The sequence below is a fragment of the Protomyctophum bolini genome (assembly GCF_963924005.1).
Source record: "Protomyctophum bolini genome assembly, chromosome: 6".
Taxonomy (NCBI): Eukaryota; Metazoa; Chordata; class Actinopteri; order Myctophiformes; family Myctophidae; genus Protomyctophum; species Protomyctophum bolini.
In genome coordinates, this window is record NC_137867.1 from 32,741,961 (window position 1) to 32,761,371 (window position 19,411).

General features: G+C 44.3%; 1 protein-coding gene across 7 annotated transcripts in view; it reads left to right on the plus strand.

Annotated features, from left to right (window-relative positions):
* Window positions 1-19,411, plus strand: part of pbx3b (pre-B-cell leukemia homeobox 3b) — a 74,682-nt gene that overhangs the window by 36,921 nt on the left and 18,350 nt on the right. For all 7 annotated transcript variants that reach the window (XM_080766648.1, XM_080766650.1, XM_080766652.1 and 4 more), the window contains exons 3-4: window positions 17,316-17,560; window positions 18,727-18,917. In XM_080766648.1, coding sequence (XP_080622774.1) covers window positions 17,316-17,560; window positions 18,727-18,917 — 436 coding nt within the window. The remainder of the gene's footprint in view (window positions 1-17,315; window positions 17,561-18,726; window positions 18,918-19,411) is intronic.

Consider the following 19,411-nt stretch of genomic DNA (forward strand, 5'->3'; position numbering starts at 1 on the left):
ACTGGCAGAAATGAGGATTTCTTTTTTAAATGCATTCTTTAGAAAATAACATTCAAGATCATTTACTTGAAAGCAGCTGCAGCACTAAACTCGGAAAAGCAGCAAGAGTGTCTGGAGCGTTTTGACAGTAAAGACTTTGGCAAACAGAGTACAGTATAATGGATAGTCCTTTGTCTCCCCTGCATTCACCATACAGTATGTTGAATATCTACCAGGGCAGACAGGGAAATGGAGGACTGGAAACACTGAGTCAGAGCCTCATGCTCCCGTATACCAAGGATCAGGCTCTCACTGTCCGATGCACAAGGCCAAATGTATGTTGCATTAATGATCGGTTTTCTGGAAACTACACATATCTAGAGCACTATCCTGCACATTGATGGCCAGGGGAATCCACTGAAAGCATACAATATAAAATGACCGTGTATGAATCTTCATGAAATGTCTTATTTCGGTAAAGAACATATTACTATAGGATCAGTATCGGCAAAATAATTTAGTGTTTTAATGGCACCTGTCTTTCTAAACCTGTGATCATGCTGAAAGCTGAATAATCATAAACATGAACATAAACAAAGTGGGCACGGTGGCACAGTTGGTAGTGCTGTCGCCTCACAGCTAGAAGGTCCTGGGTTCGATTCCCGCTCGGGGCACTGTGGGTGCTGGCGGCGTGTTTCCTCCTCCACGTCATCAGTGCCCATACCCGAAGGCGGGGGTTGGCGAAAGGGCCTTTCTGTGTGGAGTTTGCATGTTCTCCCCGTGTCCCCTAGGGTAGGTACCCTCACAAAAACATGCAGTAATCCTGGTCTCTAAACTGCCTCCCCCTGGCCAGCCGGGGCGCCTGATGGAGGGGAAAGGAACTGGTTGGAATAACGTGTTCCTTTCACGCGCTATGTCCAACCAGGGAAACTCCCCCCTGTCAGGTGTAAAGGAGAAACTTGGACACTCAAGCATGAAGGAAGCATGAGTTCAAGTCCGTTGCTCTCCCCAGGTTGGCGGAGGGTGTGTAGAGCCCAGGATCACAGTAGATGATTGACACAGGGGTGAAAAATGGGTTACAAAATCGTGGGATAAAAAATATATAAAAAATAAAAAAATAAACAAAATGTGATTTGTGCCTGTTTAACCACTCAATTTAGCCCTATTTACTTTGTAGTATATGATGCCGCACAAAAATAGCCAATGTACAATCCGTGCTATTTTTGAAAGAAGAAATATAGAAACATCTAGAATCTTTTTTGCGTGTGTGTGTGCGTGTGTGTGTGTGGTTAGAAACCATGGCATAGCAGATTTGTATGTGCACTTGAATAGAATGTGAAATCGGTTTGGACAGAGTGAATGTCCAAAATAGGGATGCAAGGTTTTTAAAGTGTTTATATGATGTGTTTGGGAGGCATGTGTTGATTTTCACATGGTGGCAGCGGCTGTAATTCACTGAAACATGCCCAGTGTGTGCTATATTTGTGCATCTGCTGGGTTGCCTTAAAACCGACAGTGTTGCTACTCTCGTCCTAACCCCTGTATGAGGGGAGAAATGGCCAGCTGCGGTGTGCCCAAACTTTCCGGTAGAGGTGGGTAACTTTTAGAACATGTCCCAGTTTCAACAGTCTCTTATTTCACTCTGTCCAAACCGATTTCACATTCTATTCAAGTGCACATACAAATCTGCTATGCCATGGTTTCTAACCACACACACACACGCGCACACACACACACACACACACACACACACACACACACACACACACAGACAGTGTTATAGCACCAAGCCTGTCACTGCCTTTCATCCATCGCCAACCTTCAACTGTCTGGTTTATGCGTAGTGACACTATAGCAAAGTGCTTGACTGCTTTTTGCCAACAGACTGCAACACTTTAACTGTACTTAGTCATGCATCATTATGGCAGACTCAAAGCGGTGTGTCTGGGAACGCCTGCAGATGGTGGAGGCAGGACCATTTGGAAGGGAAGGCTCTGTGACAATGATGCTTATTGCATGAGTAAGTGTGTATGGACACAAGTGTATCTGAGGAACGCCTACTGAACAGGAGGAAGTAGCAAGCCACGAGAATAAAATGCACCTGTACGTGGTCTCGCCTTGCTCGTGAAAGCAAACTCTGCAGCACCACATGCAGCATGGCCAGAGACTCTGTATGCTTTTGAAATATGATAGTATCAAATCTACATGTAGGTCTTTGTTAGAAGGAGCCTTTTATGCGTGTATTGATCAGACATTGTTTGCTGGAATCAATGAAGTCTTTGTGAAATTGTAACTCTGTTACCATTGCTCTTCGTGGATATTTAACCCTCTTGTATCTCAGATATTTTTACCCCTTTGTTCTCCTTTCTCCCTCTGGTGACATCATCACAGCATAACTGCCACTTGTCACTTTTCCTTTATTTCAACAGATGAGAAAGCTGTGACAGTCATTTCATGTTTTCAACAGATCTCCACCAGCTATTGAGCGATAAATTCTGATAACGTCGCTGCGTAGAAGCTCATTCAAGGTTCATACAAAGCTGCACTTCTTTATTCTTTAAGGAAAGGAAGAAACCATTAGCAAAATACTCTCTCATGGAGAAAAGAGAATCTTATCTTTATTCCGCATGATCATGCAGAGCCATATTCCTTTAGACATCATTATGTAAAACCAATTTCTCTTTCACATCATTTCCGCTGTGCTGCGTTACAACGTCTATATACTCACTATTCTTTATTACAAAGTAGGTGGCCTAGAGGAAAATATATGCATTCGTTCCTTATGGCATAAAATATGCATATAGGTTCCTCATTTCATCTCCAATCTGTGTTATTCCTTTAAAAATTCACAACTGCCTGCAGTCCCTTTAATATTTAATTTGACAACTTTTTAATCTGTCTTTACGCTGTGATGAAGTAATCGTCAGCTGTCGCAAAAAGTGATTGAATTATACAGTGCCAAACAATAGGGACTGAAGTGATTCAAAGGTTATTGGGCTTTATTATTTGTTTTGCATCAGTGATAACATGAGCTCGAGGGAAAGAAATGTCCTTTATTCACATACTAATTTATCTTTTATTTTTTTATTTTCACCCCCGTGCCCACACGCAGCAAAACTGGCATACAGCAGTAAATAACATTCACTCAGAGCTGTGTTTACTAGCTTTTACTTGGTACTGTGGACAGCTTAATGAAAGAATCAACTCAAAATACCCCAGCCCTCCAGACCCAGGTGGTACCATGTTTTAGAGTTGTCATCATCATCATTGTGTCTTTGCCGCCAGACTGACTGAGGTTAAAGGATGATTTTGTGTTTGCTTGTTTACTGCTGGACCATTTTTGAACAGCCTCTCCAAAGCCCTTCAGTTATCGGAGAGAGTCACGGAGCAATGATAATTACTGCCCATCTTTTCTTAGCTCTTCTGATCTTTAATGATCACAGATTATCCATCGAGCTAGATAAATAATTAGCGGGAATGTCTCACCAATGAGCCACCAACAGATGCTCCAGTACCCACTCTGTCTCCACCAAGGTGAACGTGAGTGTAATTTCTCCTCTACGTGGGCTCAGCAAGATCAGCCAGAGAGGAATCATTTGGAAAGCAAAACAAATAGATAATGAAGCAACTTAAATGAATGTTGCACTGACTCGGCCCAGATGAATGGGCAGCTCCCACTCTAGTAGCACCACCTCAAATGGCCTCTCTGGCAATCTGGCCAAGTTGGGCCCCCACTGTGGAGCAGCATGGCACTGGGAGTTGTGGAAGCCAGTTCCCCCCCATAGCCCCAGGCTGTCTCTACCTTTGGTATGCTACTCAAGGTTAAAGGCATCCCAGTTGGGTGTTTAACACCGCGTTGTGCTTGCACCCGGATGGCCTTTTTCTTTCTTTTTTTACCAAGCATTACTATCTTCACGGTGGAGAGAGACAGCACAGTGCAGTGAACCTTGAGGAATGGTCCCCTCCTTGTATACCCTTTTCAGGGTGAGCCTACTCCCAGCTGTGCATTTTAGGACACGAGATATTTATCCAGCACATGGCGGTGTCAATTCTGTCATCCCAAAACTGTCTGCACTGTTTCTCGCCTCACCATTTCTGTAACAGAGTTTTAAATCCCCATGCCACTGTATAATGCTCATATAAAGTAGCAGGACTAAGTGATTTGCACCATTTTACTGTTAGAATGCGGTGTTTGTCATACACTCGCAGCTTTCGCTGACATTCATTTTGAACACGGTTGGAGCACTCGTGACGGAGAGTAACAATGCTGAGGGGAAAGTGCCTGCTGAGCACTACAGTGAATATACCTCTGACCCAGACCGGAGGAAAGGGAGATTTATGAAATCCACATGTTTAATACATTTCATTTTGTCCAAGGGATTTGTATCGCTTACCACAGTATTTTTACACTCTGTATAGTCACTGCTGGTATTGTCTGAGGAGAATAAAACCTGTCCAGTGTTCGCTGGTGAAGTTTTGTTTACATGCACGCACGCACGCACACACGCATGCACGCGCGCACACACACACACACACACACACACAGACACACAGACACACACACACACACACGTATAGGCCGAGGTGTTGGGCACACGCATACTTGTTCTAATGTATCTAATCCCTTGAAAATCCGCAACATAAATGGAAAAGATAACCCCCCTTATCAGGCTGGTGACAGAGCATCAGATATGTGGGTTATTTAATAAAGGACTGACGTTGTCCCCTGTGCGATACAGGTATATGCTGTGTGACCTCTGTGTATTCATTGTGTAGTGTAACGTGTGCGGAAGGAGCTCTTCCTGTCCTGTAACACCCATTCGGGAGTATAGCATCTGTGGTGACAAACACAATGCTCCATATGGATTAAAGTGCAGGGGAGGCTAGTCACTGAAATATTTGCCCTTCCAAAGGGTTGACACGAAATGAAAAAGAAAAAAAGGCAAGGGCAGTGGAACCTCGCATTTGCTTTCTCCTGTAATCAGGTAGCAGTTATCACAGTGAAGTGTTTGCCTACCTAATGGTGTTTCCATTTTACGCGTCTGTCATCGGCTTCCCATTTGGAGCACGGGCAGAGGCGAGAGGCACGCCTTTTCCCGGGCGCTATACATGTAGTGTGCCGAGGGCTTAGATAATAATACTCTTCCTTTTGTCCAGTGTGTATGAATAAACAGAAATGACAGAGGGAAGGAAGTGAGAGAAAGAGAAACCTACACTAGAACATTCAAAGCTGCTGCTGTAAGTCAGTGCTAAAAAGGATGCATTTAGTGCAGCAACTATACCCGCAACTCTGGATGCTCTTTTTCAGGGGAATATGAATTGTTAGTTTACATTTAAAGTGCACTTGAGTGCAGTGTTGACAGATACAGGTTGTGACGAGTGATAGTCAGAATGCATGAAGGCTCATAATGCCGCTGTCAACCTCTGGTGCCAGCCTGAAAATAAGCAGTTCACCTCTGTTTTCATTCAGTAGAGTGCAGCAGACAGCGGCGTCTTCTCCGCTGTATTTATTGACTTGTTTTACTAGGCTGAAACAGGGCGCTTTTATACGGGGCCTGCTCAGTCTTAAGACTCTCCAGACATTTACATTATTTCTGACTGAGTTACACACACATATAAAGGAGCACGTCCGCAGGCTAGGTTAGATATATATGCCCCCCTGTATCTCTTTCTTTTACACGCATGCACGCGCGCACCCGCACGCACGCACACACACACACACACACACACAGTCGCACACCATTTTATTGCCCCATCACATTATATTTTGTTACATTTCCCCTATTACTGCTGCATACAGCCAACATGGCTTTTCTGTTGAATTTCAGAAGTGCTTTGTATTCTTTTGAGGTCATTAATTGGCTTTCACTGTATAAAGTGTAGGCTGTGTGGAAAATAAACAAATCACAGCCTATACTGTAATTCTGTTAGGCCAGATTAAATTCTATGTATAGTTCATATACCGGTATATATATACAGAAGCTGATTTAGCATTATAAAGGCATAGATATCAGGACGCTGTATAAAGAAAAAAAGACCTCTTCTTTCTCTCACTAATCTCCACGACTGCAGTGGAAGATAATGAATACCAACACCAGAGTCACAGACTACGCCTCGGTCCCCAACCCAATCTAAACCTCCAGCGGTATTTACATGATATTTCATTTTTGAATAAACCTCTTTTCTCTCCCACTGTGAGGATATTGAACTCTTTCACACAGATGTCATCTTAACCAAAGCTTATTAAAAAGATGGACATCAAAGTAGTGGGTGCCCATATATCTTATAGCGCTCTAATTGGCCACCACAGGCAGGAGAACAACTAACTCCAAAATAGGAGGCGCTGAGCTGTTGGGCTAAAAAAGAGGATGTCTAAAGACCTCTCTGTGGATTCATTGCCAATAAATCCCCTGGAATGAAAGCAGGGCTTTTCTGGGGGGTATGGAATTTCACAAATACATTATGGAATGTGATACGCTGAATTAAGTGAACACTTATGCCTGAAGGGTTGGGGTTCTTTGTTCTGGCGTGTTTATGTGGGCACAATGTCCTGTACCTGACCTGAAACTTCAATGCCTCATACTTGTCATCCTTGGGGATTTTCTTTTTCTTTTTTTACATCACAAGTAGTGACATAAGGCAATACGCTATGAAAAGGTCATCTAGTGCTGGTGGCTGGGAGCGAATTGAAATTACATTTTGTGAACATTTTGTGAACTTGTCTACTGTATATATTTATATACTAGTATTTTGAAGAATTTACCATGTATTTGCCACAATGAAAAGTTTATTCTGTAGGAAGGGTCAGTACTGCTCCGTCACAAAACCACACACAAACCTGCTGTGAATAATGTGCTCCGTTTCCACTCAAGTGGGCAATAAAAACACAAAAACAAAGTCATTAATTGCCTGCATACAGTAACCAAATGCCGTCAAGAGTCTGTGCTCTCATTAACCTGGCACCTAATTATCTGCCTCCAGTCAGAGTCCTGACAAGCCCCACCGTCTGAACTCTCAGCTCCATTGTGTTGTGTTGTGTCAGCAATCGCCAGCCATGGCTCAGGCAGGCAGCCAGCCAGCCAGTTAGCCGGTCAGTCGGTCAGTCGACCAGTCGTCTGGCCGGCTGGTCAGTTAACCATGGAACCATTAGGTATGGAAAAGAAGACAAAAGCCTCTCACAGCAAAGGTTCCCTGGTCCACACACACGCTGCCACAATGTTCGTCCTGTTAATGCCTTCCCTTCCAATTAAATCTGCGACTGTTAATTATTGTAATTATGAGAACGACCCCCCTCATCCCCCCACCGCTACACCCCGAACCCACCCTCCCCCTTCGCTGGTGTGTGTAGAGATGGCAAGGGAGCTGTTGTGTTGCTTCAGTGACGCTTGGTCTCTGCTCCAGTGAAGCCCTGGTAGGAGCGCCGCTGAATAGCAGGGGGAGGGGGCGTCCTGGTAGCACATGACAGGGGTGACATGAGGGAGGGGGCGTCCTGGTAGCACATGACAGGGGTGACATGAGGGAGACTGCACGGTTCATCTTGGATAACTGGGCGAGGAAGTTACAGCCGCTGGCCACGCCTCCAGCCTAACTCATTAAATGGTGTGTAAAGTACACGCTGGGAATAATTAGCGGCAAATAACCTTTTTTTCCCGTTACCTTGTTCAGTCACTGTCGCACAACAAAAAAAGGTGCAGCATCATCAGTGGGTGTACAATGAAATTATGCACAGGGTCAAATGAAATGCGGGAGGTGATACTCTCCCAGCAATCATTCACTCAATGGCTACGAAAACATTGCCCTCCACAGAAATGTTACTTCTTTCTATATACGATACTAAGGATTCCTTTTCCCGCCCGCCGGGGGAGACGCTTGCAATAGATCCGATGTGATGCGTTGAGTATAGAGGAAGCTGATAAAAAGTGGATGGCAGGCTGGCTTGCCTGCTAGTCTCTGCTCCTCTCCACATCCTCTCTGGCCTGCTTCTGTCACATGCTGTTGTTTGGCCTGAACCTGATCTGCTCTGCTCCTCCTCGTGCTCTGCACACTGCAGACATAGCAGCAACCTGCAGCATCGGGGGCAGAGGACGCCTCCGGAAACGGAGCTCCCATTCAGGTGCATGCAACCGAGGAAAAACTCGAATGTACTGTCAAAGCTGAGCTATCTTTCTTTATCGGTTGCACAACCGTCGGTACTCCGACTTCAAATCTCACTCTCCTTTTCTTACGCGGTAACAGTTCTCATATGTTTTGGGGGAACGTTTTACAGTACTTCTGTATGCAAGGTAATCAGTGCGTCAAAGGTGTTCTTTTATGCTATTGGCACAATCATCCTGGTACTAGAAGCCTTATGCTGTACACCAGTTCAGCCACAAAGGGATTCTGGCTGTATAATTTGGAACCACATTCTATGAAAGACACTGAAGGAAGGAGCAGCCTTCTGCTTCGGGCTATGCAGCCTTTTCGTAGATACACTGCAAAATCTAAATGATGGACTGTCAACTCTCTTGCAGAAATGCCACTGCAAAGAATAATCTCTCTGGCACTGGATCATGGTTGGGCTGTATGCTACCAATGCCGTTTTCTTTGTTTATGCGAGCGTGCAGCCCTCACGTGCACACATTCCAACATGAGTATATGCGCGTGCACACGCTCACATGCATGGCATGCACACAGTATACACATGTTTATTTCAACACTAATGTGCAAACCTTGACACACACACACACACACACACGCACAAGCTCGCGCACGCACGTGCACACACACACACACACACACACACACACACACACACACACAATGCCTCAAGCTTAAGCTTTCTTTCTGAGCATACAGTAAAATATTATATAGGATTAATAACCCGAATAACATTATTTGCATCACCCCTAGCCCTTAAAATAATGCATGCTTGGCTTGATGTCTGGATGAAGTTTTTCCTGTGTGTTTGCCTGCTTGTCTGTGTGTACAAGACCTGCTGTGTGACCTGGTTTCATGCAATCTCCATCTTCTAATTAGGAGGGTGCAGAAAGGCTGGAACGAGAGGAGGAGTGATTAGTTGCCTTTGGGTATTTCATAAGTGGCTTTCAGTGCCACATTTGCATTATTTGCTTGGGGTCTGAATAACGAATCAACCTACCTTTGCATCAAATTGAGGCTAGCAGCTAAAGACCATCAATACGTGAAATATGAAATGGAACTGGAGGGGGATGGGGAGGATTTTAAGCACAATGTGCTAGGGGAGTATATAGAAATCACAGTGAAACACAGAAACTGTATACTCTAGTAACTCTTTATTTTATGACTAAACTATAGACTATATCGCTGATGTCACGTAAAAAATATTGTACCGCATTGTATGTCTGAAACCGTTACTATTGAGGAAATGAAAAAAATAAAATAACCTGTGTTCCAGTGGAACAAATGTAGTTATTATCTAGTAACACGTTCTTGTTAATTATTTTAAATGGATAAATAGATTTAGCCAATCGACAAGCTCAGTCACAACGCATCATACGAAGAAGTAGGATGATGCATATTTTTATTTCCATTTTGAATCGGAGATACAATGTTTCTGTCTGACAGCAACAACAACATAGTTCACATCATATTTTGGCTATAGACGTAGAGCAGCTCGTTGGATGAATACACAGGAGTGACTAAAGTGCTCACTGCTCATTCTGTGGCCAGTGGACCATGTGAGCCGTGCAGGCCCTATGTTGGAGCCCCATGCTGTACATGTCCTGTAGGGTCAGTCCAGTGTGCTGATCTGTAGCGGAGGTCTTGTCCACTCATTTGGCCAGTCTCCCCGACCGCTGCGTGCGGCCGCTATACGGCTAGGCCTGGTCAGCCATCACTGCACCACTTGGCCGTTTGCCCACCTCGAGTCTTAGAGGGCAGGAAACAAAGCAGGGCCACTCACACGTCCACATACAAAAACACATTGGGCATGTACACGCACACACACACACACACGCGAGCGCACACACACACATACACACGCGGTCACAGCGAGTGACAGTGGCTCTTGTTTACTCAGCCCTCCCACCCCCAGTCTCCTTTCATCCTCTCTCCTGGACTGTCATGTTGTGTGTCACTTCCCACAAATGTCACTGCCACCATGGGACAGTGATTAATTTTGGTGTGCGAAGCAAAAATAAATGTCTTCAAGATGTTTGTTTGGGTTTGTCGTTTCCCACCCCCTTGCCCCCCAACCCCACTCCACACGTCTTTGAGTTTCATGTCAGAAGTAGACAGCCCCCGCCCAGCCACACCCCTGTCCTCACCACCACCCGACGCACCGGAGTCTTCCTGTGCGGACGCGGTTGGGTGGGGCATCGTCAACGAGGGACAAAGGCTACCTGAACTGACAGAGATCGTCTTCTCTGACCAGCGCCACTTTTTGTCACTCCCTCCACCCCCACCCCTTCCATGTGCTGTCTGTTTAGAGTGTGCTGGCGGTGCATGATGGGAGAAGTCTTGACCCAGCTCTGGGGGGCTGCAACACTTCACTGTCAGCGCGGCTGATTAGCTTATCACTCACCGCACTGGGAGGAAATATATCATCATTCTAGACAGGGATTCCCCAGTTTAAGGCCCATTCCCTGCCCTCTTCTACTCTGTATTTAATCGCTATACTCTCACACTCGCACGCCTCCAAACCAATCCTAGAACTTCGTCCTGTCGTGTGTCAGTTATGGAGATAGAAGAGCCTTGACATTTGTGTTGTTACTGTTTAAAGTGGAGAGACTAGGACTCTAGTTTGTTTACTGGCATGTTCATTAGAATTGTGTGCATTACAACCGTCAAAAGTTTTTGTTTCTCCTTGTGTCAGGAAAAGAATAATGAATTAGACATCGGTCTTCAGCTCACTCAGGGAAAGTAAAACATAAAGTGGCAAATGTGCTTTGGCTTCTCCACAGTCTGGTATCAGGTATGGTAATTACTCTGCCATTAACATTGGGAATAGCTAATGTGTATTAATGTGTTAATGGCATGTTAATTACTGTACATGCTTGAGAGAGCCCGCAGGCATTCTCCCAGATTCTTTGTGCCATGTGGATGTAGGCCAAGCTTAAAAAAGACTTTAAGAACATCAATGAAAGACGATCTTTATGTTTCATTTGTCAGAACAAAAGATTTTCAATGGTAATTTGATCCAGCTCCCTGCTTCTGGAGCTGAGAGTCACTGATCCAGGCGCCACGACAAAGGAGAGATGATATGAAGTCAAAGGAGCCGTGGAACAGGGCTGTAGTGACACTGGTCTCTTTGTGATATGGATACGCTAAGCCCTCTGTGGAGTCTCCAGTGTGTTGCTTTGGCAGCAGGTTCTAATAACATGGTGGATTAGGAGACTCGGATCCTGAGTGCCAAGCCAAGAGTTTAGGCTCACCTTGGAAGAGCCCCAGTAACAGGCTAGATGCCACGTCTGTTCTCCCAGCACAGACTCTGCTCCTATATTGTCCACTCTATGCCGATGCAGAGAGAGAGAGAGAGAGAGAGAGAGAGAGAGAGAGAGCCAGTAGAGAGATGACCTTTGCAAATATTGACAGAAAATAAATTCTGTTTCGATTAGTTAGCTTTGGGAGACCTTTTCGGATCAATGCAATTAGATGAACGGGGTGTCAATACAGCCATCCAATGGAGGCACAGGGTAGGGAGGGGATTGCGGGAGGTCAGGGTTAGGTGTATTGAACAGGATGTTTTGGAAGCGGCACAAGTAACAGAGTCACAATGTGTATCGCCAAACATAGTTAAGCACATAGATCAACAGGACCGACCACAACACAAATACTGTGTCTGCATCATCATGGCCAATATTGCCATCTCAAAATTGCATTGTTTTACAAATGTATTACAGAATAATTGCTACATGGGGATAACAACAACAACCAACAGGAAGACTTTAAGTATACGTAGATACTACAAAAAGGATTTTCAAGTCATTCATTAAAATCACTCACAGTGCAGTGCATTGCCGCACAATGCTGTGGTGTGCATTACCACGCAGGTCCATGCAGTGCAGTGCTGTGCTGTGCTGTGCAGTGCCGTGCCGTGCCGTGCAGTGCATTGCCGCGCAGTGCCGTACAATCGAATGAAGTGGACGGATCCCAGAAACCTCCTGCTTGGCTCTTCAGCAAAGCCACATTAACCCAGCAGGACTCTGCCTTTATGGGTCTCCTGCTCACACTTCAGTGATGAGAGTAAACAAGCGGCTGGCCAAAGGTCAGCAAAGCCCACAGAATAAAAGAGGGCACAAGGGGCGGGGGGGTTGTGGTGGGGGGATAGAGTAGAGCGGCCTGAGGCGGTGCTCAGATCGCTGTCAGGGCTTCAAGCAGGGAGTGATGTACGAGACGACAGCACCGAAACCGGAAATGATTATAAACCGGGAACAGGGAGAGAGTGAGAGAGAAAGGGCTGCATTGTCTTTATCTGTCAAATTTGTTATTTCCCTGGATCAGATACTGACAGTGAACCTGTAAAAAATGAAAAGAGAAGCCACCCCGGACTGATAGGAGGGGATTAATCACAATGTCTCCTTTGTCTCCGCCATGGAGGAGAAATGAGCAGTGATCACGTGGAAACTAAGGCCCTTTCTCCTGCTATACAGCCTCAGTGAAGCTACCTCACCTGTATTGTATTGTATGGCACACAAAGTACATTATGGGCACGTTATTTTTATTATTTTGAGTGTTTGTTTATATGATAATTAATTAAAGCTGAAACCTGGAAGTTTCATGTCCTACCCAAGATTTCACATACAGAGAAGGAGTCACACAGTCACACGGCCTTCGATCATCAGGTGACTGTCACCTGATAAAGGCCGCTCACGGCCAAAACATCGTGTCCTGAATAATGTCGGTGTTTTAACAAAAATAAACACGGTTGGAGCAAAGACTATGTGCGGACTTCTCCTTCTCTGTATGTATCTACCTTTTGTTCAGCACCAGCGAGGAACTAGATGTGCACAAGCCACCTGCTTTTTACCCAATATTTGAACCAGGGTCTCCTGCATGGGAGACCATATTACTTCCAAGACGGAATCCCCAGTTGGTTAGTACAGGCACTCAGGCAGTACTTGTTGACCAGTATGTGTCCTACCCAAAACCATGGTCTAAAGCTCTCAATGGAAGAGTAGCGAGACCACCTCTAACTACTACACATGCTATTAGTTAGCCTATATTTTAATAACATACCATACAGATTGGTTAAAAATGTTGTTTTATTCATTAATTTATTCATTGCCGCTTTAAATATGGTTTAGGATGGTTTAGGATTTGTGAAATACAGGTTTGGACCTGGCGATATAGATTGTGTACGAGTTTAATAATACCGGCAGGTTTCACCAAGGTGACATGGCAGTGCACTTTTCCTGGCAATGAGATTAATTCCACTTTCACTGCGGCTGTGGATTACAGTTAACACCAGTGCCCAAACTTGTTTTAATACCCATATCAACAGACAAAAAGGGATAAAGATTTGAGCAGGCAAGCAGCAGAGCAGCATTTGCAGCCCTGGAATGTGACTATACTATATGGCTTTGGAAGTTCCTATACAGATTTGTCAGCCACACAGCAAATTAAAGATATTATCTTGCTCAAGCCTATTTTGTGGAAATTGTGTGATGATGCTGAGCTTAGACAGTAAATCCACAATCTTCAGTTGCCCTCTCTGTATCAAATACAAAGGTATTTGATACAGAGAGGGAGAGGGAAAGCAAGGATACTAGCACTTTGGAACGGCAGGAAATACCACTATTTTTGGTGCATTCATATTACACTGTAAATTCCTCTGTGCTAATTTATCCATTTATAACTCATTGTATAGTCTATAATATATGTAACCAAATGGACCTGTATATTACTGATAGTTGCAGTAGGAACCAAATGGACCCTTACGGATTTGTAACTCAGATAGTGTACAAATGAAACCAGGTCTGTGCCTGTGGTTCCATTTGTACACTTTCAGAGTCACGAAGAAAGCTTAAAAAGGTTCATTTAGGTTCCTTACCATGGACGTGACGTTTTGAGCCCGGCACCTTGTTTTTAGCTAGTGGATGTGCGTGCTTTATTGATCTTTTCTAAACTCTCAGTGTCTTTTACAGTGTAGAGACCGATCAGATTATACCTTATTTTATTATATATACTGAAAAAATACTCTCACTGGTAATCCAGGAGCTGCAAATAACACATTGCTGAATGTACTGTGGTAGTATAGCTTCTTCTCATTCCGTCTCAGTGCAGAGAGACAGTAGCGTCTTCCAACATGTTGGTTATGAATGGCCTTCCATAGCCACCTTGGCACAAATACACCCTAGTGGACTCCGGCGGGGCCGGACGCTTCTCGGGGCAGCGGCAGTAATCATTTTTATCCTGCTGATTTCCCAAATAGAAATAGACACCTATGATAAAAATGTCATGGCCACTCCACATGTCAGTGGCCTAACAGGATTACATGTCACATTCTAATGTCTCTCACTCTGTTTTCCTTTGCCATGAATGGCCACATTATTGCTCACAGGAACTTTGTGGTAATATATGGTAAGAGACAAGTAGCTCTTTATGGCCTGTGATTATTTGGTTTGAATGAAAGCAGTGATTTATGCCCATTTAGCTGAAAAGCCCTGTAAATTCCCTCAGCTGCATTTCCCCTGGATAGAGAGTGAGTGGAGTGGAAGTGACAACTGGGTTTGGTGTAGAAGTGAGCACTGTGTCCCAGAGTTATATTTAATATACCTGACATGAAAAACGTGCCTACCTGCTTACCACCACCCGCAGCACAAAGGGAAAGTGCAGCCCTGCTGAGCTTGCGTTGAACCAAAAGACCCTGGCATAAATACAGAATTGAGAATATATGAACCAGTTGTGGCAGACAAAATCACCAGCTATTAGGAAATGTTGAGATATGTAGCCAGTCATCTGACCGGTCAGCTTTTGAATCATGAGCTGTGTCGTTCACCGCCGGAGAAACTGGAAGGGGAACAGCCGAGCCTGTCCAGAATGGGAGTGTTGGGTTGTTGTTTATTTCGATGGTGTGGATGAGGGTTAGTGGAGCCGAGGCATATTGTCCACATGGATGGCTTGGCTCTGCAAGCCTGATGGAGTCTTGTCCAGCATCTCAATGTCTCCAGCACAAATAGCCACATTCATCCACTCCTCTCACACCATTACACCTAAAAGACTCGAAGCCAGCTGATCCATAAATAGAGGCAAATTTGTTTTCAGCAGTTGCAGTAGCTGTTGTGGGCGAGAATCAACAGAATGGAAAAACACACAAATAAATGGATAATATTATATTTAATTTCCTGATATACTAACTGTATATATATTTGTATTAAATGGTGTGAAACAATAGACAGAGAGAATGTTCCCTGCTAGTGTTTGTTCCTACCAGTACCTACAGTGTGCGGGGTCAGTCGGTCAGATCCACACTTTAAAGGGTCTCACTGACCGGTAACTGCATGGTTACCGGTTACACAATAATGTCACTAATCTTCTCATTTGGAATCCAGAGGCCGGCCATATCTTAATGAAGCTGTAATGAGCTGTTGAAAATCCTTGAATAGCGGGGGGGATTATTGAATTGAAACAAGCCCAGTAATCATAACATCAGAATGGCCACTCACTATTTACTGCCCATTGAGACACATTCTTTTTCCATTTATTGGACTGAATAGCTTGTGCATGTGTGTGTTGGTGGGGGGTTTAATTTGGTTTTAAAAAAGAAGCTGCAGGCTTCTTCTTTATTTTCTAATTCCTTGTAAAGCGGGTCCAGCAGCATCACAGTAATGTTCTCGGTGCATGCAGGTGTGCATGTCTGCTCACTGCTGGCTGATTGGGACTTGATGACAGATTGGCTGGACAAAAAAAAAGAGGAAAAAAAGGTCTGGTCTGAAATAGCAGAGTACAAATGCAGGAGTCATTCGAACATACCAATGTTTCCACAATGTTATTATATTGTCATGTACTAGTCTGAGCCTTGTAGAAATGTACAAATACTGTGAATAAAGGCCATTAAAAACAGTGGGCTTTCAGTGTTCCTAGCGTTCAGAAGAACCCCTAAGACGCAGAGAGACTCACTGGAGGTATAGTTCTCTGTTTAGCATCCTTCCGCTGAGTAGAAGTGCCACTTCACCATTGAGCATTTGTCAGTTTATGGATGTTGCTGTCATGTCAGCCTCGCCGTACACACAGAGTGCAGAGCAGTGTGTAAATAAAAGAGAACGGGGCTTAGAATGGGCGACAGGAACACAGCACATACACAGTCAGGAGGTATACCCACCCAATACACGCCCGCAGGGGACTGTGCACACTATAGCGGACGACGGTGCAAATGGAATGGTATTAATTGCCCCTACCAATTCCACACACGCTTAACCCATTAAGACTTGAGGCTGATTCTACAAATGCCTTCTAAATCAGTAGTTCTCACACTTTTAAGATTTTTCAAAAATGTTCAAGAATAGCAGATACAGTAGCTTGCAGTGCGGCACGAAGTGACACGTGAAACAGATGCTTTCCCAACAGATGCTTTTTGAATGGGTTCATGAATAACATACATTTATGACACAATAAAGTTAAGAAGCATTTTCTCTCCTGGCTGTCTAATCACACAATTAGTAATAACAGATCTACAAGCTCACAACGTGTCCCATCACAATGCGGCGGTGTGAGACACTGTCGTACTTGTAAAACGAAGATCAGGCAACCGCATAGCGACTTTTATGAATGTATGTACTCACTGCTGTGAGTTTGCATATCTGCTATATTTGCTTTTTTATATAAGTTTTACCCATAATGACATAGTGACATGAACAGGTTGAAAGTGGTCTAGAATAATGTGTTTGCGAGGCTAACCTAATGGTATAACCTGCGTGATGTGATTTGTTTAATCTTTTTTAACCCTTATATTATGAGGGCAGTTCAACCAGCGCAGGTCTGCTGTGTTAGAGAGAGTGTGTCCAGGTGTGTGAGTTAATGCTGATGCCAATGACTTCACCATCTGGTGTACTATAGGAGAAAAAGAACAACTCTGAAGAGTTGGTGATTTATGCCCGTTGCCATAGAGATGTACACATATGCTAACTAATACTATACATGGATGTGTACCCCCCGCAATTGACAGCTTTACAGACTGTATGTCTTGTAGTAGTTCTGTATTATTACAGAATTCATTCTTCAAATAATTTATGTTTCTAAAATGTTCTTCTTCCTATTATTAATATTATTCCTCCTAGTAGTAGTAGCAGTATTCGTCATGTTGTCATACCAAATCATATTCAGATGGCATTAACTGACTCCTACTCTCTCTCTCTCTCTCTCTCTGTGTGTTACCTCAGGTCTCAGCATCCGTGGTGCCCAGGAGGAGGACCCCCCGGACCCCCAGCTCATGCGCTTGGACAACATGTTGCTTGCGGAGGGCGTGTCGGGACCAGAGAAAGGCGGCGGCGCATCGGCTGCCGCTGCAGCTGCAGCAGCGGCCTCGGGGGCAGCGGGGGACAACTCCATTGAACATTCCGACTACAGAGCCAAACTCACCCAGATCAGACAGATCTACCACACAGAGCTGGAGAAATACGAACAGGTGAGCGACGCTCATGTCCCGATTCTTTAAATTCACAGGTATTATTGTTGTGTACGATGCTGTTGTTGCATGCCGAAAACAGCCGATCTGCAAGCTCACAACTTGTCGCAATGCGGTGCGTTGTGAGCTTGTAGATAAGGTTTTGTCGGCACGTTTCCACAGCACGCGGCACCGTACAGCTTGCCAAATTCCCATGGCCTGTGAAAGTGGACAGCAGTATCTCACACTGTGCTACTCATTTAATAATTGCTAGTCCGTTATCCTTTATCATCATGCATTTCTCTTGCATTGATGTCCCAGCCCCACGAGGAATCATTCGGAGAGTTCAGACACTGTTTAAGCTCTTATCGGGTGAAAGGGATAGGCTGGCCATCAGCCATTTGACACGCTTGAGTTGGTATTAAAATGTACTCATTCAGTTCTACTTCACATAAGAATGGACTGAAGCATTAATGTGGGATAAATGCACTGAATATATGCATGATGTTCAAAATGTCCATTGTGCGGTTCCCTAGTTTGGAGAATTCAGTCAGTGTGCTGTAGTTGATTAGAAAGGTCTAGAGTGATGTAGTCGTCTGTGTTAAATGCAAGTATGATCAGCCTCTCCACCTAGCACTTTGAGCTTGGCATTAAGCACCGCGGCATTATGGGTGAAAATAGAAGGTGTAACAGTGATGCCTCAGCAAGCCAGTGAGGTAAATTAGACTAATTTACTCTCTGCACTTTGAGAGAGGAGGAGGGATTGCGGGGGCACACAACACTTTGCCTGGAGTGAATGCATCTTTCTTAAGGGTGTTTCCAGGTTTTAATTATCTAAATGTAAATACTTAACGAATTTTACTCAGAGTAATGAGCTAAAGTGTGCACTACGTAAATGAGTTATTCTAATTAATCATGTATGAACTACTGGTTTAACGAAAAGCTGTTTAAACTCTCTCTCTGCATTAGGGCCAAGCCAAATTGCAGATCGGCATTTGCATTCATAGATGACTTCACCTATTAAGTCATCAGAGTAATATATAAACACCATACCCTTGATGCTTTTAACAAAGAGAACAAGAATCTAATGAACACTCTGCCCGGCTAAAAGCCATAAAAGGCTCACAACAGTGACCTAGGACATTAAGAGGGACGTATTCCTTTACTCTCGTCATTCTCCTTGGCAGGCATGTAACGAATTCACGACCCATGTGATGAACCTGCTGAGGGAACAGTCTCGCACGCGGCCCATCTCGCCCAAAGAGATTGAACGCATGGTGGGAATCATCCACCGCAAGTTCAGCTCCATCCAGATGCAACTGAAGCAAAGCACCTGCGAGGCTGTCATGATCCTGCGCTCCAGATTCCTCGATGCCAGGTCAGTAGATTAGGTGCATGTTAGTGTGTGTGTGTGTGTATGTGTGTGTGTGCGTGCCTGCGTGCATGCGTGCATGCTCGTGCGTGCTCGTGTGTGTAATTGTGTATGTGCGTGCGTGCGTTCTTAAAACGTATATTATTTTCATGTGACCTACATAAACAAAACCAGAAAATAAGGTCATTGTATACTGCACACAGGTCAGATTTTCTTTAGTTTCTTGCTCAAGGTATTTTTTATTATTTTAAAACTCTACACAGTGCAATAAGACAGATACAATTGAATAAACACAATATATCACACAGACAGCTCCAAGTTCTTGTGCCTACAGTGCCACAACCTTGATATAATACTGCAGTAAATGGGTCTGAACTTTCTTTATCGATTAATCTGTTTATGGGTGCACCTCACATGATGAGGCCATCCACTATTTTCAAGACAATCGTGCCCTAACACCCAAGAGCAGTTAAGACCATGTGAAACGGGTGACGGAGTCA